This window comes from Lithobates pipiens, unplaced genomic scaffold (assembly GCF_037356315.1).
Source record: "Lithobates pipiens isolate NorthernLeopardFrog02 unplaced genomic scaffold, aLitPip1_a1.2 Scaffold_19, whole genome shotgun sequence".
Lineage (NCBI taxonomy): Eukaryota > Metazoa > Chordata > Amphibia > Anura > Ranidae > Lithobates > Lithobates pipiens.
This window is the reverse complement of record NW_027507764.1, coordinates 180,104,829-180,127,973: the sequence shown is the minus strand read 5'-3', so window position 1 is coordinate 180,127,973 and position 23,145 is coordinate 180,104,829. Positions and strand designations below refer to the sequence as shown.

General features: G+C 42.0%; 1 protein-coding gene across 2 annotated transcripts in view; it reads left to right on the top strand.

Moving 5' to 3' along the window:
- Positions 1 to 23,145, top strand: part of TOPBP1 (DNA topoisomerase II binding protein 1) — a 103,656-nt gene that overhangs the window by 31,889 nt on the left and 48,622 nt on the right. For both annotated transcript variants that reach the window (XM_077491520.1, XM_077491521.1), the window contains exons 10-16: positions 7,932 to 8,185; positions 8,288 to 8,607; positions 8,831 to 9,003; positions 12,851 to 13,062; positions 13,577 to 13,878; positions 15,901 to 16,074; positions 22,429 to 22,541. In XM_077491520.1, the coding sequence (XP_077347646.1) occupies positions 7,932 to 8,185; positions 8,288 to 8,607; positions 8,831 to 9,003; positions 12,851 to 13,062; positions 13,577 to 13,878; positions 15,901 to 16,074; positions 22,429 to 22,541 (1,548 nt within the window). The remainder of the gene's footprint in view (positions 1 to 7,931; positions 8,186 to 8,287; positions 8,608 to 8,830; positions 9,004 to 12,850; positions 13,063 to 13,576; positions 13,879 to 15,900; positions 16,075 to 22,428; positions 22,542 to 23,145) is intronic.

Genomic DNA, 23,145 nt, shown 5'->3' with positions numbered 1-23,145 from the left:
GTTGCTGTGAGAGAGGAGTATGCAAATGACAAGAGATGCAAGGAATTCATTTCACATATTGCAACTGTAATCCGGAAAGAACTCATCTGCGAGCTAAAGGAGGCCAAATATGTTAGTTTGATGCTAGATGGATCAACTGACAAAGGAGGAGTGGAAGAATTAATATTGTATGTCAGATACATCAAGAACAATAGGATCAAAGAAGTATTTCTATCAGTCTTACCTCTTGAAATGGCAACTGCAGATGGGTACTTAGAAACCATCACTAAAGAGCTGAAGACACATGGTCTTTCAGATTGGCTTTTTTCAAACCAGCTAATTGGAATTGGTACAGATGGTGCTGCAAGCATGATTGGAGCTGAAAATGGACTGGTACAAAAAGTACGTCAAAATCTTAGCCATGTAATTGGCATTCACTGTGTTGCACACCGATTAAATTTAAGTGTATTAAGCTCTGTAAAAGATGGAAAATGTATTGATGACCTTGACTCGGTTTTAAAGAAGCTGTACCAATTTTACCAGCATTCACCCAAGAGAATGCGACAGCTAAAGCAGGTAGCTGAAAGTTTTCATGAAAAAATCCAGAAATTTCAATACTTGCATAATGTAAGATGGGTGTCAAGCAAAGTCAGTGCTCTCTCTGCACTTGTCAAAGATTGGAAATGTGTGACGGTCCACCTTGAAGGTGTTGCTGCAGAAAAAGACAGTGCTTCTGCAGTTGCACATGGTTTGTTGAAAAAACTAACTGATTTTAAATTTGTTCACATGCTCCATTTTCTGCTGGACTATCTAGAAATTATTAAGAACCTCTCCCTTTTATTTCAAAGGGAAGAGCTTTTCTTAAGCACAATTGAGTTGCATGTGAAAAACACAATTTCTTCTTTAAAAGCACTCAAAGATGTGCCAAAAAAATATGAGGAGAGATTTTTAACTGGAACATCACTCAAAGGACAGTATCAAGATGTACAGTTGCACGGACTCAGCAATACTATAACTTCTTTGATCCAAAATGAAAAGGACAAATTGATTCAGTATGGTGCAAAATACCTAGAAGAGCGATTTCTGATTCAAAGGAATATTGAACGCTCCACTGCAGTGTTTGATACCTTTGCCTGGCCATCGGGAAAATCACTACAGGACTATGGTGTTGATGACATCACAATATTGGCTCAGCATTTCCAGAAACAACTTTCAATGCCTGAAATGCATGATAAATGCATGCATGCAATCCACAATGAGTGGTATGAATTTAAAGTTCTTGGAAAAGGAAAGAAACTGTGTGAACTTCTGGATTTGGCACTCTCCAACACAGACAGGTTTCCAGTTTTGGGAAACTTGTTGTCTATAGTGTGTGTTTTGCCTGTCTCAACCGCATGTTGTGAGAGAGGATTCAGCTTGATGAACTTTGTAAAAAATAAGTTCAGATCTGTAATGCAGCAAGAAAGTTTAGGTGATTTGTTGATGACCAACATGAATGGACCATCAGTGAAGGATTTTGATCCTGCAAAGGCTGTTGACCATTGGTACTTTAATTGCAAAAGTACAAGGCATATTCATGGCCACAAAAAGCCAAGTGAAAAAAAATGACATTGCATTAAACACTTGGTGCCACATCAGAATATATTCATTACCTACACAAGTTAAATGCCTATATATGTTTGGTTCTAGTTGTCTTTCTATGTTAAATTAAAGATTGGTTAATTTTTATATTGAAAATAAAGCTGTTGTCCGTAAAAAAAAAAAAAAACCTGGCTCCTAACTTTTTTAGCTGGCTCCTAGATTCCAAGCAAATTTGTCAAGCCCTGATGTAAGGGCTATAGTGCTTCCAAAAATATTATAGCTAGATGGCTACGAACGGCTATTAGGGAAGCCTATAGAGCATCCGGAATAGAGCCTCCCACAGGGGTAGTCGCCCATTCCACTCGTGCAGTAGCAACGTCCTGGGCAGAAAGAGCAGGGGCCTCTCTGAGTTGGATCTGTAAAGCGGCTACGTGGACAAGTTTCTCCACCTTCACCTGCCACTACAGGTTGGATCTGTTATCAGCTTCGGATCAATCGTTCTGCAGGCGGTGGTCCCACCCTAGAGTAAGTACTCTCTTATCTCCAGGTGCTGTCCTGAAAGACGAAGGGAGAAAACCCTAGTTAGACGTAACAGGATTTCTACGAGTCTTTCAGGACAGCGCCGATGACCCACCCTAGATTGTATTTGAAAAATGTAATGTTATTGCTATGTTCTACTTATCTATTTTCAGCATGGCTGGAGGTACTCTATGAACAACTGAGGCCATGGTGGAAGTGTCCGGTCTTTTAAAGTAATCTGCAGTGTTTCCTGGGAAAATTGGGTGGAGCTGCGCTCTCTCCAGGTGCTGTCCTGTAAGACTCGTAGAAATACCGTTACACGAAATTAAGGTTAATAATGTAACTTTGATTACAAAATCTTCAGTTTTACTCAAATTTAGTTGACACGTAGTATTTTGTATAACTTCCACGATTTTGTAAATACAGCACCAAGTCTTCTAGGCATGGAATGAACAAGTTGGCAACGTATTGCAACATCTTTCTTTTTATTTGAAGAATTCCATTCTTCAAGAACAACCTCTTTTACGCCAGATTCACATCTATGCAGTTTGCATATTGCTGGTGCATTTTGCGTTTTTTCAATACATGCTTTTCATCCATTAAAGTCTATGGCACCAAAAATCTGAAAAAAATCCCTGGCCCTTTCCATAAAATGCACACATGTGAACTACATCTCTAGAAAACCATGTTGAATGGAATGTAGTGTATTTCTGCAAAATTGAAAATGCACTAAAAACAAATAGATGTGAACCAGGCCTTTAGAGCCTGGATGCTGGATGGAGAGTGATGCTCAACTTGCCTCTTCAGAATTCCCTATCGGCGTTGGATTGGGTTCAGATAAGGAGACATACTTGGCCACTAAATCGCTTTCACCCTGTTCTTCAGAAATTCAACAGTGGCCTTAGATGTGTGTTTTGGATCATTGTCATGTTGGAAAAATGCACGATGACCAAGGGCACGGAGTGATGGTAGCATCTGCTCTTTCAATATAGAGCAGTAAATCTATGAATTCATGATTCCATCAATTAAATACAGCTCCCTGACACCAGCAGCACTCATATAGCCCCACAGAAGGACACTGCCACCACCATGTTTCGCTGTAGGCAGCATGCATTTTTCTTGTACTCCTGACCATTACGACTCCATACAGTTTTTTTGAAGCCGTCAGTTCCAAAAACATTTATAGTTCAATAGCCCATATACAGCCAACAATAACCAATGGTGGGTGTCGGCCCTAATTCGTGTACAACATGGTCCACAGAGGAAAGGGGAAATGGTGAGGCGCATTGGAGCTTTGTGACCCAAATATTTATATATTTATTTTTAAATAGTCATAAACAGCAATGAAAATATAAAAGAAACATTTATTGAAAAAGCTGCAGATGCACGCATCACCCTGGTACTGCTAATGCTGTGTACACACGATCAAATTGTCAAAATTGACCGCATTTCACCGGACAATCTGATCGTGTGTGGGCTTCAGCTGACTTTTTCAGCGTAAAGTCCGGTGGACTTAAAGTCGTTTTGCAGCCCAATCTTTCCGCCGGACTTGGGTTTCAGTGGACAATACGTTCGTGAGTATACTAGTCCGGCAGACTAAGAATGACGCATGCTCAGAAGCAAATACGAAAAGGAAGCTACTGGCTGTTGAACTTCCTTTTTCTAGTCCCGTCGTACGTGCTGTACGTCATCGTGCTAGCAATCGCCGGACTTTCCGTGCGTCCGTGTGTGGCCAAGTCCGTTCGGTAGAAAGTCCGCCGGACTATCTGCCGGATTGTTTGCCGGACTAAGTACGCCGTACAATTCGATCGTGTGTACGCAGCATTAGAAGCTGCTCGGCTGTTATCACAAGCAATGGGTGGGGACGCCTCCCCTGCCGCCCTCTGGGGCTCCCCCGTCCCACTGGGAGGCCCGAGCAACCAGCCGGCACGTCCGCTGGCTGAAGACCCGAACAAAGTTTGAATTGGTTTTGATTGCATCTAAGATCTAGTAACCTGGAAGCAATGTCATGACATCACTTCCTGTTTACAGAAGACCTAATGGTGGCAAATGAAAGAAAAATTACAGTTTTCAAAACTGCCAAACTTGGTGTTTTTGAATGCTTTTAAGTGCAAAGTAGGTATTTGGGCCCCAGATCCCTCCATAAAGTATACCTGTCACTGCCTATTACTGTCACAAGGGATGTGTGTGTGTGTTATTTTTTTTTGCAAAATCTTTTTTTATTGAATTTTCCATTGTCATTCAAAATTGCCCATATAGGGGCCAAACTTTACCCATGCAGGGGCAGATCCTCTGATGTGGCCAAGGACCACAACAGGGCACATCATATAACCTAACCAGTCCGCCTCTGAAGCAGCAACAGACCATCAACAAACACAACCTTACTTATCTATTCCCCAATGTGGGGAGGGGTTTAGTGCAGGAGAATCTGTGCTTATTGTAATGGCAGGATAATGTGACATAAGAGTACTTGGGTCAAACTACTATCACACTATAATCGTAATGTTAATCTAGGGTGTAGTTACTGCATCAGTTGCCGTAGTATAATCATCTAACAAACAGGTCTACACCCTTTCAAATTTTTGTGGGCAACCCCTGCCCAAGCAGGTGGCTCTATAAAGGGGCAAACTGACGTTCACCAGGTTTTCCAGAACCTGATAGAGGGGGGAGATGATTGTTTCTAGCTCATCGTGATGGCCTTGCGTGCATAGTACAGTAGTAGAGATATGAGTATCTTCCTAGCTCTGAGGATTGACATTTGCTCCACTAGCCCCAGCAGGCAATATGTAGGATCATAAGGGACACTAGTCTTAGCCCATGTACACATGGTCGGAGATTTCCTCAACCAAATCCGTCGGATTTTGTCCGTCAGATTTAGTCTGACGGATTGTGTCCGAAACTGTTGCATACACACGGTCGGACTAAGTTGTCAAAAAAATCCGATCTTTCAGAACGTGATGACGTAATTCGTTACGATGGGACTAGATTCAGGCTAGTAGCCAATAGCTTTGATGTAGGAATTTGATCTGAGCATGCGTGGCACTTGGTCCGATCAAAATTCTCTACACATGATCGGATTAGGTCCGACCGGCCCAGTTGGTCGGGACATATTTCCAACATGTTGGAAAATTGGGTCAGACGGAGATTTGGACGGAATCAGTCCGATGCATACCACACACAGTCGGATTATCTGACGACACGGTCCGATAAGACGCATTCCGACGGATTCTCCGACCGTGTGTACGCGGCATTGGTGATCTTGGCTTTGACATGGAGAACTTCCTTCCAATAATGTACAATTGCTGGGCAAGCCCAGAAAATGTGAAAGAAGTCCCCTGGCTGATAGGAGCAGCGCCAGCACTCCGGGGAATGCACCGGCGACATCTGGTGCAGCCTGTGGGGTGTTTAATGAACTCTATGTATAATTTTGTATTTGGACCAGTTTGTCCCTGGCTGAGACCAGTGGGGAGAACGGAAAATCCCAAAGTCACAATGGATGTTTACATTCCTTGTGATGGCAATCAAGGTGATCAAAATGTATTTTTTAAAGAGACCATATAAAAATAAGAATAAAAAAATAATCGCCCTATCCCTCTGTGCTCGTGCGCAGAAGCGAGCGCTTATGTAAGGTGCTCCCGCGAATCTAAACCGTGTACAAACCACATGTGTGGAATCACTGCGATCATAAGAGTGAGAGCAATAATTTTAGCACAAGACCTTCTCTGTAACTCTAAACTGGTAACCTGTAGAAATTTTTAAAGCGTTGCCTATGGAGATTTACAAGAGCGAGCAATTTTAAAGCATGACATGTTGAGTATTTACTTGGCATAACATCGTCTTTCACGTTATTCAAAAAAATTGGGCTAACTTTACTTGTGTGGGTTTTTTTTTTTTTCATGAAAGAGTGTATTTCTTTCAAATGCAAATTTTTTTTTTTTTTTTTTGGAAGACCGCTGTGCAAATACAGTGTGACATACAATATTGCAACAGTTTCTAAGTAATTTTCTAGCAAAAAATACAGATTTTAACTTGTAAAGCAATAAATGTCAGAAAAAGGATTAGGCATGAAGGAGTAAAAAAAACCCCCCAAAAAAAACCTTTAGTGTTTAACCACTATAAGGCTGGGTTCACACCGCTGCGGGGGGAGAACCGGATGTGATTCGCACAGCAAATCACATCCGATCTCCGTAGCACTGCGAGTTCAGCCATACAGATAGTATGGCTGAACTCGCAGCTGTCCCGCAGCAAACTCGCACAGGACCCTTTTTTGGGTCCGCAACGGAATCGGATCGCATGGGGGTTCACACCATGCGATCCGATTCCTGTGCGAGTCGGCAGATCGCACTGCGATATGCCGACGGATCTGGGGGTGTCATTAACATAACATTGACACCCCCAGCCGTCCGCATAGGGCAGTGTGAACTGCCGGCGGGAGGTGAGCGATGCGGGAAAACGCCGCGGATTCGCGGCGTTCCCGCATCGCAATAGTGTGAACCCAGCCTAATTCTAAATACTCATGTCTAGTTTGCTAGTGTTCCTTTACAGATGTATTTATAGTGCATATTGTTGCATGTGCTAGTGCATGATTTTATAGGCATTAATGTATGTATTTTTCTTTCTCAGTGGTAGTGGAAGATAAAGTGCTGGTGGGAATCAGTGTGAGGGGCGACTCGGAATGAGAGTCCCACCCCTTATGCCAAGACTCCACTGTGCCTGTGCAGCATCCATTGCTGGCCCCTGAAAACTCTAGTGCCTGGTTGCGATGATGGCTCTGTGTTCAATGCATTCTGAATTGATAAACAGAAACAAGTATGCAGATAAGAAGTTCTGACTTCATTTTGATGCATGCATGTGTTTGAGTAATGTTTTGATCTGTACAAAAATCTTAGACAACCAGACAGCTAGCTTTTTTTCATGAGCAGGTCAGCAGTGGCATTTGCTTTATTTCTCTTGTGACATATCATTTAGGCTGAATTTACACCGAATATAAATACATTCTGACATGCTGACTAGAAAGCATCTGCTCTACACACACTCCTCTTCTCCTCACTCTCCAATCCCCCAAAGATGGCTGATGGGAAAGGGAGCTTGTAAAGGCACAAAATTAATGACGTGTGTTGCGCTGTGTTGCGCTGTGTTGATGTGTATTTTACCTGCATTGCATTAAAATGCATACATGTTACATTTTGATGCAGTGTTGTAGTGTGAACATGATGCATAATAAAACGCTGACCTGAGTTTTACAGATGTGCCAAAATGCAGATCAACACACTAGTGTGAATTTGCTCTTAAAAATCCCTGCATTTTTAGTCAAGGTTGTGCTTGTATTTTTTTTCCCCTACATGCCATGTTTTACTTTGGAAAAATAACATGCATGTTAAAGAGGAGTTCTAGTCTTTTTTAAGTTATAATTAAGTCAGCAGCTACTACTATAGCTGCTGGCTTTTAATAAACAGCCACTCACCTGTCCCTCGATCCAGCGGTGTGCTCACCCCAGCCATTTTCTCCCTGTGTCCTTTCTTGCTGGAATCTTTACTATGGGCAGCCAGCTGTGACGGCTGGCACTGTCACAGCCGGGTTCCTACTGCACATGCGCAAGTGGCGCCGTGCACGATTAAATGACCTAAATGAAAGCTCTGCTTTAATTTGCATTAAACATAAAAATTAAAGGGAATGTATAATTTCGGTGTTGCTCATAGGACTCGTGATTTTTTTTTTTGACCTTAGACAAATTGTCTAGTTTAACCTGATTGGTTCTAACTTGAAATTACATGATTGGATATTGCATAAAACCCCTCTTCTTCTTTTTTTTTATTTTATTTATTTTTTATATATTATTTTTATTTTTTCAGGCCTTATGTATTAACCATAAAATGGCTCCTAGACAGTTTTTCAAAGGGTGCCTTGCAACCTGAGGAGGTATATTCCCACTCGTCTTATAAGCCAGCTGAAATCCAGCCCCCTGCTCAACAAGTAGTTCTCGGTACATCTCTTCGGAAGGCAAGCAGTACCAATATAAATGTTCGAAAATCAACTAACCTCACACAAACTTATCAAGCTGATGAAGACCTGCTATCTCAGTATGCAGAAAATGATTCCACATTTGGTAAGATGCATAGAATTGTCCTTTAGAAAACAATACTGTATGTTTTATACTTACTAGTATTCTAGGAATTAAAAAAAAAAATTTTATTTTATTTATTTCTAGTTGGACCAGAGAATCCTGAGCTGACCAAGCAAATCAACTTCTCCCAGATGACTTTGCAGGATGACATACCCTCTTATCCCAGCCAGAGTGGCCTGGGAGAAACTTCCACGATCATTGAGGGTGGATTGTTTAGCAGGAAGTCCTTCTTGGTGTTGGGCTTTGTTGATGAAGACGAGGCTTGTGTCATAGAGATCATTAAAACAAATGCTGGTAAAGTGCTCTCCACCCATAAGAGAGCCATTGCTGATTATGCTGTGGTGCCTTTACTGGGCTGTGAGGTGGAGGCTACTGTCGGAGAAGTTGTCACCAATGCATGGTTGGTAAGAAATTCTGCTATCCTCTTATTCTCTAGGGTCTCTGCTAAAAAAAAAAATCTAATGTTTGGGGTTCTGTGTAATTTTCTAGCAAAAATTTTATGAATTTTACATGTAGGAGAAAAATGTCAGAATTTCCCTGTGTGGCAAGTGGTTAATATTTAGATAATTCTTCAGTCCACAAAATTCTTCAGTCTTTTTATAATGTGTGACCTGTTTCATCTTCCAGGGAATGTGTTTAGAACAAGAAAACCTTTTGGATCCTCAGTCTAATGCTCTCTTCACGCCAGTGACCTATCTAGAAGGTAGTGTGCCTTTGAAAGCTTGTGTCCTATCTGTCAGTCAGTTTATGGGAGCCGAAAGGGATTCCTTAGTCTACCTAGCAGGTCTTCTTGGAGCCAAGTAAGTATCTTGTGGTTGTTGCTTACCATTATAAATAAATGTGCCAGTGTTGTGTTCATTTTGAATTTTAGCGTCCTGTGCGTTCTGTGAGAGCCATATGCTGCACTGTAGTGTTTTCACAATAAAAGAGGCGTGTAGTTTGTTTATATTTTCTTAATTACCTTTGAGCTAACAATGTATACAGATAATTTTCTTCTGGTAAATCGTATATTGCATTTTTTTATTTAGCAAATGTTTGCAAGGCTGACTAGTAAACTAAATCTATGGGAACAGATATAAGAGTTCCCATGCTGATTTGTTTGTAGGCACATTACATCCTGATCTCAGCTTCACTGCTTTTTTGTGTCGCATCAGGGACAGGCGTTTAGAAATTAAATTTTCATGGGCTGCGTGCTTGTTCTCGCTTATTCTCTACAATCACATTTTTAAGCTGCAGCTTGTTCATTTACTGACATGTCATGGCAGCTCTCATAATTCTGTCATATGATGTTTAGCAGGATAAGCCACTTGCTCAGCGATCGGTAGTGTGGTGTGCCGCTCTGACACACTGCATCTCTGCTCCTGGTAAAGAGCCTATGAAGTAGGCTCTTTACCATGTGATCAGCTGTGTCCAATTACAGCTGATCACATTGTAACTAGGTAGTGCCGTTTTATCGGCTTTTCCTCTATTCACACTGACGAGGCGCGAGTAGAGGCGAGCTAATCAGGGCTCCCTTGACGGGGGTCTGTGCTGATAATCGGCACATTCATTATCAGTGCAGACCCGTTAGGGATGCCAATCTGTGTCCATCGGTAATGCCTGTCAGTGCTTCCTCATGTGCCATCTATCATTGCCCATCAGTGCAGCATGTTGGTGCCATCTCATCAGCGCCCGTCAGTGCAGCCTCATTAATGCGCATCGGTGAAGGAGAAAACTTACAAAACTCTAAATTTTCTATCCTTATTTTTTGCTAAACAAAAGAATTTGGTGATCAAATAAAACCAAAAGAAAGCTCTATTTGCTGGGGAAACAAATTATAAAAAACGTTGTTTGGTACAGTGTTGCATGATTGTGCAATTTTCATTCAAAATGCGACAGCGCTGAAAATTGGCCTGTGCAGGAAGGGGGAGAAGGTGCTCTGTATCTAAGTGGATAATTTTACCAACTGAGGTTGGTTGGCATGGAAAATAGTGTGTACCTTTTTACAAAAACTGGTTACAGTGGCGCATCCAAAAAATTGGGATAAATAGCGAGTGGTAAGTGCGGTACCCAAGACCTCTGTCCTGGGACCAATTCTATTAAATTTATTCATAAAATGATAGAGGTTGGTATAAATAGCTAAATTTTAGGGCTTGCTGATGATACAAAGCTAAGCAGGGCACTAACTTCACAGCAGGATATAGAAACCTACAGGAAGACCTCAATAAAATTAGAAGGGTGGGCAACTACTTGGAAAATGAGGTTTAATGTTGAAAAATGTAAAGTAATGCACTAGTGGTGGTGGGGGGGGGGGGGGGGGGGCTAAAAATATGAATGTGCATGGGAGTTCAGTCAGATTCAGCATTGCCGCATTTGTACTGTGAGCTGCACATATGTAGCTCACTGTGCAGGGTAGTACAGAGCAAGTAAGGACTTTAATGCAGAGGAGACAAAGCATGTCTCTGCATACAATTCCTGCCTGTTCGCCCCATCTTTAATTCTGACTTAAAGTTCCACTTTAGAAAGACAGTCACTCAATGAAGTTGGAGGAGAAGTGGTTTAACCTTAAACTAAAATAATGTGGTTGCATAAGTGTGGACACCCTCTTTATAACTGGGGATGTAGCTATTGTTCAGAATTAAAAGATAAGTGTGTGTGGGTTTTTTTTTTTTTTTTTTTTTTTTTTTTTTTTAGATTCATACATACCTAGGTGGATGCAGCATCAGATCGATGCTGTATCTGTCCCCCACCATCTCTGGATCATCTCTGGACTGAGACTTCTCACAGATCCCCCGAGAGGAGAGCTGCTGACTCAGTCAGCGTCTGCCCTCTCTGCTCCTCTACGCTCATTGGAACGCTGACCTGTGGAGGGGCGGGGAGCAGCAGTCTCCTCGGCTCCAGTATATTGACAGTCTCAGCTCTTGTGAGAGGAGAAGCCCAGCCTAAAAAGCTCAGGCTGGACTTCTCCCCTTTAAGCTTTAAGCTGGACGTCTGCCCTTTTAAGCTGGACGTCTGCCCTTTTAAGCTGGACGTCTGCCCTTTTAAGCTGGACGTCTGCCCTTTTAAGCTGGACGTCTGCCCTTTTAAGCTGGACGTCTGCCCTTTTAAGCTGGACGTCTGCCCTTTAAGCAATCACATTCAAAATCATGTTAAATAGGAGTCAATACACACCTGCCATTATTTAAAGTGTCTCTGATTAACCCCAAATAAAGTTCAGCTGTTTTTATTAGGTCTTTCCTGACATTTTTGCATCCTACAACAAAAGCCATGGCCTGCAGAGCTCTTCCAAAGCATCAGAGGTATCTAATTGTTAAAAGGTATCAGGAGAAGGGTACAAAAGAATTTGCAAGGCATTAGATATACCATGGAACACAGTGAAAACAGTCATCATCAAGTGGGGACATTGTGTCACAATAGTGACATTACCAAGAACTGGATGTCCCTCCAAAATTGATGAAAACATGAGAAGAAAACTGGTCAGGGAGGTTGCCAAGAGGCCAACAGTAACATTAAAAGTGTTGCAGGAATATCTGGCAAGTACTGGCTGTATGGTACATGTGACAGAAATCTCCTGTATTCTTCATATGTTTGGGCTATGGGGTGGGGTGGCAAAACGGAAGCGTTTTCTTACAAAGAAAAACATCCAAGCCCAGCTAAATTTTGCAAAAACAAATCCGAAGTCTCCCAAAAGCATGTGGGAAAATTGTGTTATGGTCTAATGAAACCAAAGTTGAACTTTTTGTCCATAATTCCAAAAGATATGTTTGGCACAAAAACACTGCACATCACTGTGAAGCATGGTGGTGGCAGCATCATGCTTTGGGGCTGTTTTTCTTCAGCTGGAACAGGGGCCTTTCTTCTAGGTAGAGGGGATTATGAACCGTTCCAAATACCAGTCAATATTTGTACAAAACCTTCAGGCTTCTACTAGAAAGCTGAACATGAATAGGAACTTCATCTTTCAGTGTGACAGTGACCCAAAGTATACATCCAAATCAACAAAGGAATGTCTTCACCAGAAAAAGATTAAAGTTTTGGAATAGCCCAGCCACAGCCCAGACCTGAATCCCATTGAAAATTTTTGGGGTGATCTGAAGAGGGCTGTGCACAGGAGATACCCTCGCAATCTGACAGATTTGGTGTTTTTGCAAAGGAGAGTGTGCAAATATTGCCAAGTCAAGATTTGCCATGCTGATAGACTCATACCCAAAAAGACTTGAGTTTTGTAATAAAATCAAGGTGCTTCAACAAAGTATTAGTTTTAAGGGTGTGCACACTTATACAACCATATTATTATTCTTATTTTTTATTTTTTTTTTTTACTTCTCCCCACCTAAAAAAAAAAAAAAAAAAGATTTCAGTTTGTTGTTCAACTGAGTTGTACAGTTTATAGGTCACATTAAAGGTGAAAAAAGTCCTAAAATGATTTATCTTTGTTTTATAAAAAATTTTTTTTATTTTTTTTTACATCACAGAAACCTGACCTTTTAACGGGGGTGTGTAGACCTTTTTATATCCACTGTATACCATTTAACTAACTTTTTTTATTTTTATTTTTTTTCCGAATTTGGTGTAACATTTCACCGTTTTGGGGTGTTTTGTTTTATTTATTTTTAATATCCACTTTTATTAGCTGTGGTTTCATTTTGGGCATTTTAAATGTTGCAGAGTCCAAGAATTTTTCGTAAGAAAGGCCAATCCGAAAAAAGGAATGTATGCTAGCACTCATCTTGTGCTTCGAGAGCCTGAGGGCTCCAAGTATGAAGCAGCAAAGAAGTGGAATTTACCTGCTGTGACTATGGCCTGGCTCCTACAGTGTGCCAGAACTGGCAAAAAAGCAGATGAGAGCCTGTTTCTTGTGGAGAACGCCAGTGTTGATGGTTGGTGGTTATTTATTCTTACTATGATAATAAAAATTTGCTTATTAAAATTATAGAGCAAGCTTAAAAGTGTTGTTTTTTCATGAAGGAATTTTTCAGTATTTGTTGTTTCTTGCCCCACTTTATAAGGGCCTGGAGCCACATTTTAGGTTTAATCTGCAGTGCCACCTGCAGGTAAAACCTATTAATTTAAAGCGGTTGTAAACGTCAGACATGACATATGAACAAAGCATAACCCTCTATATATTGTGTACTTGTCTCAATTAACAGCACTAAGTGTAATTTCTGTCTGCTACCCTGTTCCTTTTTATCAGCATGAGTCACTTCTGGTAGGTTTTCCTGGCACCAGACAAACCCTCTTCCTCTTCTTTTTTTTCTTCCAAGATTGGGGTTCTTCTGTATCTTCTCATGTGCTTATCGGCTTCCTTGAAGACTGGAAGGGCTGATTTTTTTTTTTTTTTTTTTTCTAGGAAAGCCTTTTGTTTACTGTTTTAAAACATTTTGTTTTTTTCAGATAAAGAAGAGAGTTTTGTAAGTCAGACATATAGGCCAGTAGTAGCAAGACCATCATTGGATACACCAGACCGTCCTGTCACTAATTGTCCAGAAGCCCTGAAGAAATCTGCAGTGACCCCATTAGATATGAATCGATTCCAGAGCAAGGCATTCCAGTCTGTACTCTCAAGGCACAGCAAAAAGATTCCAACTCCTGGTGGTGAAGCTAAATTACCAAAGAGGGAGCCATCCCTTCATCTTGACACACCTTCAAAATTTCTATGCAGAGATAAACTTTTCAAACCAACGTTTGATGTTAAGGTATGGCTTACATAATTTTTTAAAATCGTTTCATGTACCTTGTGTTCTGCTACTGCCCTGTAGAAGAGGCATGCTTTAAGGCTGTAGTGAAAAGATCTGTCTCCATGGCCCAATGTGCACTTGTTGCATTGCCCATTATTGATCAGGTAGATGGCTTAACCCCTTACCGCCTAATGTTAAAACAAATATAAGTGCATGAGCACAATTTTGCAACTTTGACATGTTAGTAAAACGATATCATCGCAACTACTTTGTGTATCCAGATGGATTATACCTTGTTTTTTGTTTTTCTTCATGACAAATTGGGCTTTCTTTTGGTGGTAAATTGTAACGGATATCTCCAAATAATTTTTTTTTTTTTTTTTTTTAGTAAAGGAAAACTGTCCCAAAACTTATTTTTTGTGTTTTTTTTTTTTGCTGCAGGTTTCTTGCCATTACCATAATTTACCACCAAAGAACAACCCAAAATAATTTCTCCTGCTCCTAATGATTGTTCTTGTGAGCCATTTTGAAAATCAATTTAATCGTGTGCAATGACAGAACATTTTATCATGTTTATGCATTTTTTTTTTTTTTTTTAGTACAATTTCATACAATTTAACAATTCACTTACTGCATTGTGTTTAAATCATTTTAGATTTTGAATTATCAAGACTGTTTATTTTTGTCCTGCATTGTTGCAGATTGCATCATGCACAGTGAAGAGGTTGCAGAATGCACAACATGTGGGTTCATGTGATCATTCCTTTGCTATCGCTAGCAAATGTCATATGATTAACTGCCACAGTAAGGCTGGCCAAAGATTACAGAACGTTAACATGAACCTGTGCTTTGCCTTTTTTTTTTATATACCAACCAACATGAGGATGTTGTGGTATAACTATATATGTGTGATACAATCAGAATATGTTCTGCCACGTGAGCCAAATAAAATATTCTGGACCAAAATATAGTGCAATAAAAGAATAATTTACACAAATGACAACCAAATTACCTAACAAAGTCCAAATTCTTGCTTTTTAAGTTCCAAATAATATTTCTTTAAATGGCAAACAAACTGTTTTGTGATAATGTGTATCCTTCATGCCTTCACCATGATTGTTGTTCACATTAAGACAGACTATAATACATCTCCATACTTTCCGCCAGTACTCACACCTCAAAAGTGAATGCACTCACCAGATGTGCAGACTCCTTTATATTAATAATTGGGTCCGCATAAGCGGTGTTGAATACAGTATTCTGCACTGCGATCCAAAAGGATTGATTGATTATACTCTCCAGTCCATACGTTTGCTGCAGCATTAGCATTAAATCTCTCTAGAACCATACACCTAATACCGGTCATAGAAGCCAAAAACAAAGTTCAGGGAAGGCTCAGAAGGAGTCGGCTGTGTAGGTACAGGTCTCGATGCTGGTGCCAGGATACTGCTGCAATGTTTTAAGAGGATCCCAGAAGCTGGGATGTGCCTACTATACAGCTGCAATTGTCTCTAGTCCTCTCCACAGTTCCACTGCTGCTGGATAATGGTAGCGATGGTGGGAGGTCTTTTATGCCCCCTTCCCTAGCATCACAACTATAATTCACTTCTTAATGCTGCCATTGGCTGAGCAAGAATAAGCTGCCCTGAGTTACTCACCTCTTAAATAAAGGCCCTTGATTCTCCCAAAGTAAAAGTGCTACTGCTTGGTGATTGGCCCAGTGCAATCACATGCTCTTCGATATCCAGACGTGCCAAATATTTCTGTTTGGGGGTGAATCACATGTTTTCCTGAAATTCAGCTAAACATTGGAAATTAGATACTTTCCATATTTCAGATCTACATGTCTTGCTCTCTATTTGAATTGTTTCCAGTATTTTTTCCTGTATGTTACCAGCTGATTACCTTTTTTTTAACTTAATTTAAAAAAATCTTGGTTTCATTTAAAATTTTAGCTCTGCTGAAACTTTTTATGCACACAAATATTCCAGTTTAAAATGAATGTTGGTTTTAGATAAAAATGTGTTTAAATTCAAACAGGATGCTTTGGCAGCTTTGGAAACTCCAGGTAGTCTCAACCAGAAGAATAAAACACAGGTTACCCCTTTGTCAGAAGTGATTGGCAGAAACTTGCAATTAGCACTCGCAAACAGTAACCGCCAAACTGCAGCAATTACAGCTAGTCCTCAGTTAAAAATGGTTGAGCAAAAACCAGTAAGTCGTCTTCCTGCATTATTATTATTATTATTATTATTATTATATATATGTATGTGTGTGTGTGTGTGTGTGTGTGTGTGTGTGTGTATGTATGTATGTGTGTATATATATATATATATATATATATATATCATATCATTCTATGATTAAGGTGAGAAAACATGACAATACTGGCCCCCCCCGTTTTATACTTACCTGGCCCCTTGAAAATCCCGCGGTCGTCCCCGACATCCTCTTCACCGATCAGCCTGGCCGCTGATTGGTTACAGTGGATGGATTGAAAGCAGCGCAGCCATTGGTTCGCGCTGCTGTCAATCACATCCAATGACGTGGCGCGCGCCGGGGGGGGGGGGGTTGGGTTGTCTTGGGGTGGGGTGAGGCCCAGTGATACAGCGAGAGGCTATAGCCGCCGGCTGTATCACGGGAGCGTGCCCGCAAGCGCTCCACATGTGGGGGAGCTTGCGTGAAGTTGTTGAGTCCTTGTGGGAGGGAGCCGAGACAGCCGCCAAGGAACCCCAGGAGACCAGGTTCGGGGGCCACTCTGTGCAAAACGAGCTGAACAAGAGAGGTAAGTGTAGCGGCCATAACCCTTGGCAGGGCGGCCTTAACTTTTGGGCTTACCGGTTACCTCTGCTTGGCTGGTTCTTCCACGTCTAGGGGTTCCCAGGGTTATTACCCAACAACTTTGAATGCTGACACCATAAAAGTCCTTTTAGAAAGGTTTTTATTTGTAGGGGTAACATCCAACAAACACAGTCTCGTATGGGAACAGAGGGCAAGGGTGAAGAAACTCGGGCACCTTGAACTGCTAGTTATCAGAAAGCCTGTAATACCACCCAGAGAGCAGCCACTCACAGCTAGATGCTTCAAAGCTGAACAAATCTCTAGCCAGAGATTATGGCAGTCAGCACTTTGGTCCAGAACTTGTGAAATCTTTGACCTTGAGTAATTTGGAACAGAAATGAACGGGAACCTTTTCCTCAGTACCTGGAACGTTCTCAGTCTCCTTGGCAGTACTGGAAAACGTGGAGTCGCTGATGTCCTTCACAACCCAGCAACCAGGCACTTCTCGGGATGCCAGCTTGTTGGCCCTCCTACCAAGAGTCCTCCCCCAGTCGCTTACACGAGCTGTGGTGCCCCTCCAAGCCTAGAGCACACCTGGATGCCTTGAATCCTCCCCCAGTTACTGCGCCTCGGACCAGCCGGTCCTGAGACTCGGGAACAGATGGATCCTTACCCCAGACCAGGCGGGTCTATTGGGGTTAGCCAACCAAAGCATGTTGCGAAGCGATGCATGCTCCCGGGACCAGGATCCCTCGCGGGGCTACCCCGGTCCAGAATCGGGAACAGGCAGCTATCGCCTCACGAACGAACCCTGAACACGTGACTTCAGCATCTTAAGTACCCTTCCCCAGACTCCTCAGCGGGGCCAGGCGCACCCACTGATTGGCTCCGGGGAAGCTGATACCCAAAGTGTCCAACCAGGCCTGGTACTGGGCCTGTCATGTGCACCTCACTGTACACATGACCAGGCAGAACTCTTAACACAGCCCAGCCAAACTGATGTCAAAGTTAAACCTGTATAATTAACCCTCAGAACCCCTTTACTGTTCTGAGGCAAAAAACTACATTTGTAAACATGTTTGTTATTTAAAAAAATAAATAAAAAATTCCTTTACAACATCTGTAATCTCAGGTGATTGGACCCTGGCAGACATAGAACAGCCCTAGCATATCCCCTCCCACTTCAAGCAAGCCTCATTTTTGCTAGTGTACTTTTGGTGTATAGACACCACCTCCTTCATTTTTTTTTTTATTTCTTTCTATTGCACCACGACTCTTCTATCAAGTTTCTAGCTTCTCATAGCCACTGCAGCATCTTTTTATGAGCAGCTCCAAACCCCCCCCCCCCCCCCCTTCGAAATCCCTCTACTGATGAGCACACTATCACTAACCCTATGCTGATGGCATACTTGCATACTTTCATGCTGACTTTTACTTTATTGATCAAATAAAATGTTTTGCTTGGAAGAATTTACTTTTTATTACCGGGAAGAAAAAACAACACCAGAAGGGTGTCTTATGTACCGTAATCATCAGCGTATAACATGCACCCCAAGTTTAGGAGTTAAGTTTAAGGAAAAAAAAAGTTTCATTCAAATCCCCATCAATGCAGCCTTATCAGTGTCCATCTGCAGCCTTTTCCATCATTGCACCCTTGTCAGTGTCATTTGCAGCCTTGTCGGTGTCATATGCAGCTTTGCCATGCAGCCTTTTCCATCATTGCACCCTTGTCAGTGTCATATGCAGCTTTGTTATGCAGCCTTGTCCATTGTTGCACCCTTGTCAGTGTAATTTGCAGCCTTGTCCATCATTTGCAGCCTTGTCAGTTTTATTTCCAGCTTTGCTTTTTAGAAATGGCGCTGCCGAGATACAGAGCCGGATGTCCTGTGTATCTCGGCGGCACTTGGTAGTTCTCGGCAGCCTTGGCCGTTCTCGGCAGCTTTTGCCCGTCTTCGACCGTTCTCGGCAGCTTCTGCCCATTCTCTGAAGCTTTTGCCCACTCTCGGCAGCTGAAAGCTGCCGAGAATGGCCGAAGGAGGCCGAAATCTGCCCAGAGGCTTACAACGGCGGGGGATTGGCGTATAACAAGCACCCACGATTTCCCCCTGATTGTAAGGGGAAAAAAGTACGTGTTCTATGCCAATAAATACGTTATTGCCAACATGACCTGGTGGTAACCAAAGTTCTGGCTCATTAAATGCTGCTAACTTTTTGCAGTTAAAAATGTGGATCGATTTATTTTATTTTTATTTTTTAATAGAAGCCTGTAAATAAGGATGAGCTGAACTTGCGGTTTGCACCAGAGCTTTCGAACTGGCAAAAAATTCAGATGAACAAACGAACCCCGTAAAGTCTATGGGACAGTAACATGAAAAATCAGAAGTGCTCATTGTAAAGGCTTATATGTAAGTTATTGTCATAAAAAGTGTTTGGGGACCCGGGTCCTGCCCCAGGGGACATGTATCAATGCAAAAAAAAGTTTTAAAAAACGACCATTTTTTTGGGAGCAGTCATTTTGATGATTCTTAAAGTGAAACAATAAAAATGATTCCTTTTAAATCTCCCCCAGTGCCTGGGGGTGTCTATAGTATGCCTGTAAAGTGGCACAGTTTTCCAATGCTTAGAACAGTATCGCAGCAAAATTACATTTCTAAAGGGAAAAAGTAATTTAAAACTGATTGCAGCTCTAATGAATTGTCGGGTCTTGGCAATATAGATAAAACCCATTGAAAAAAAAACAGCATGGGACCCCCCCAGTCCATTACCAGGCCCTTTGGGTCTGGTATGACTATTAAGGGGAACCTCGAACTAAAAACAAAAAAAAATGGTGTAGGGGTCTCCCAGAATCCATACCAGACCCTTATCTGAGCACGCAACCTGGCAGGCCGCAGGAAAGGAGGGGGGGGCAAGATGCTTTGGGGTCCCCATCAACATGGGCCTCATCCCCACAACCCTTGCCCGGTGATTGTGGGGGTCTACAAGTTGGGGGGCTTATCAGAATATGGAAGCCCCCTTTACAATAGGGACCTCCAGATCCCAGCCGCCCCCCCCATGTGAATTGGTAACGGGTACCCCTACCATTTCACAAAAAGTGTCAAAAATCGGAAAAGAGATAGGAAAAAAAAGCCACAACAGCCCTACCTCCATGGGTGTGACGCTTCTTCCCGGTGACAGCTGTTAAATAGCTGAGGGTAGGGCCACCCGGTGATGTAAACGGGCGACCTCGTCTTCCTCTGATGTTCAAGTGGTGTCGGGGTCACCTGTTTATGTCACTGAGTGGCCCAGCTCTCAGCTATATAACAGCTGTCATCGAGAAGAAGCGTCACGCAGCGGGAGCCTCCCATGGAGGTTTTTTTTTTTTTTTCTGGTTCGTCAGGCGGCGTGACTTGTCCCAAAGTGTCTTCTGTTTTTTTTACTATTTGTAACATAGTAGGGGGTACAATGTACCTGTTACTAATTCACATGGGAGGAGGCTGGGATCTGGGGGTCCCCTTGTTAAAGGGGGATTCCAGATTCTGATAAGCCCCCCCCCCACCCGCAGGACCCCCACCACCACCGGGCAAGGGTTGTGGAGATAAGACCCTTGTCCCCATCAACATGGGGACAAGGTGCTTAGGGGGGGCTACTCCAATGCACCCTCCTCATATTGAGGGCATGTGGTCTGGTGCGGTTCATGAGGGGGGGGCGCTCTCTTGCCCCCGCTCTGATAAGGGTCTGGTATGGATTTTGCACCATTTAAAAAAAAATAAAAAAATCGGCACAGGGTTCCCCTTAAAATCCATACCAGACCCAAAAGGCCTGGTAATTGACTGGGAGGGGGGGGGGGGGGACCAATTTTTTTTTTTTTTTTTTTTTTGGAATAAGTTTTATCTATTTTGCTGAGACCTGACAATTCACTGCAGCTGCAATCAGCCTTAAATTACTTTTTTTTTTCTTTTAGAAATGTCATTTTGCTGTGGTACTGTTCTAGACACGGGTACACTACGCCACTTTACAGGCATACCATAGACATCCCCCCCCCCCCCCGGCACGATATTTTAAAGGAATATTTCATTTTTATTGTTTCAATTTAAATATTATGAAAATCACTGCTCCCGAGAAAAAACTTCAGGTTTTTAAAAAAAAAAATTTTTTTTTTGCATTGATACATGTCCCCTGGGGCAGGTCCCAGGTCCAAAAACACTTTTTATGGCAATAACTTGCATATAAGCCTTTAAAATAAGCACTTTTGGTTTTTCAGATTAGTGTCCCATAGACTTTAACAGGATTCCGCGGCTTTCCAATTTGCCGCGAACACCACATAATGTTCGTTGTTATGCTTGGGGCGAACCATTCGCCCATCACTTCCTGTAAAGCATTGCACCAGCAGATCACAGGTGCAATCTCAGGTTTCTGCAGGCTGTCATTGTTGCTGTCTGCACGCATGTACCACGTATGGGTAGGCAGTTGCTGAATGACAGGAATAATCGGTAAACTACTTGGAGCACTCATCAGCAGGGGCTGCTCAGTAACATGTTGTGTTGTAACATGTTACTAAAGGTGAACTTATTTAATGCTGTTTCAAGTACTAGACTGGGTGCCTTCTGCACCCACTACTTTTTGTCTTGGCCGTAGAACTCTGAGCTATTCATATTTTGAGACCATCTCTTAATGCATACATGGACAAGCTCCACCTTATCTTAAGGAACTTCTTAGATTGCAAAATCTACCGCGTTCCCTTCGCTCAACTAATTTGAATTGTTTAGAGGTTCCAAAAACTAGGTTGAAAACCATGGGAGATAGGGCCTTTTGTGCTGCTGCCCCACGTCTGGAATGCTTTGCCTGATAGTCTGAGGCCGCGTACACACGGGCGGACTGTCCGCCCAACTAGGTTCGTCAAACAGTTTGACAAACAGTCCGTTCAAAATTAGCATGAACGGACTTGACCACACACGACGACGGGACAAGAAATTAGGCGTCCGATACACTGCAATGCAACCTTCGCCGTGTAAATTCTTTCTGAGCATGCGCGAGGCTTAGTTTGCCGAACAAGCCTACACACGAGTGGACTGTCCGCTCAAACTAAGTTTCAGCGGACAGTCTTACGGAAATTCCGAAAAACTTTGTTCGTCAGACTGTCCGCTGAAACTGTCCGCTGAAACACTGTTCAGCGGACAAAGTTGGACGAACAGTCCGCCCGTGTGTACGCGGCCTTAGGGTTTCTCAGTCTACTGAAAATTTTAAAAAGGGGTTGAAGACTTTTCTTTTTAGCAAATGTTTTGTAAATTAAGCGGTTTGTTTGTTTTTATTGTAATTATGTAGCACTTTGAGGTCTTTTGATGGAAAGTGCATTATAAATAAAATGTATTATTATTAATTCAAGGGCTTAGATTAGATGCTTTATTATCATTGTAGTCAATAGTACAGTGCTTGGAGAGTACCAAGAGAACATCAAATTATATATAGATTATATCCTGCTGTGTTCAAGGACCCCCAGACACTTTACTAATCTGCTAATCACATCCAAACAGCATTAATGAGTTTGACACCTACTTGGGTCAGAATTGGTACTCCTGCCTATCAAACCTTTTCCTAACGCAGTCAAGCGGTATTCATTGCCCTTGCAATGCATTTGATTCCTTAACTTCCTGGGTATTTAGTCTTTTAAATGACCCAATGGCATTTATTTTTTTCTTTGTAGTTCTTCTCTTACCAGTCAAAAAGAAAACACATTTAGTAATTTACATTTAATATTTTATTCATTGCATTTAATGATTGCCCACTCTGCATTTTTATTTTTTTTAACAGGTAAACGAGGAACCCAAAATTCTCAGTGATGTAGTTATTTGTGTGAGCAAGAAGCTTAGTAAAAAGCAAGGGGAACTGAACGCAGTAGCTGCTTCTCTTGGAGCAGAGTACAGGTACAGCATGGCGGAAGATTGTATATTTGTATTCTATTACTGGGGCAGTGAATGAGTGCATGCTTTCCTTTTTTTATTCTCTGCAAACAAATAAATTAAATTCAGTTCAGCATAATACGTGTTTGAGAGGTCTGTAAGGTTTAATATAACGTCTTAAACTGAAAAGGTGAAAAAAAAATTTTTTTTTACACAAGCACATGAATTTTGTCTTTATCGGCCTTCTGCCATCCCTAAAGCTGACCATACATTGAATGAAAAAACATATTTCTTCCATTCACGCAAACAAGGGGAATACAGGACTCCCCCTTCCCTTCTCCCTAGACATTGTAATCTGACTGCGGCTCCCACAACTGTCAGAATACACTGATCAGCAGCTGCAGATGATTGAGGAAAATGTTCCAATCTATCCCATTCCAACGTGATTTTTTTTTTTGATCACCTACTGTTGAGCAGGAATAGCCACACACTAATCAAAATTTGGACAGTTCCTGCTGAACCAGACAAATTTTGACCAGTGTATGGCCAGCTTTGCAGCAGACTAGGTTTGGAATTGGCAGTACTAGGGCTAGTCGAGCTCTGTAGAATGTCCATGAGCAGACAAACA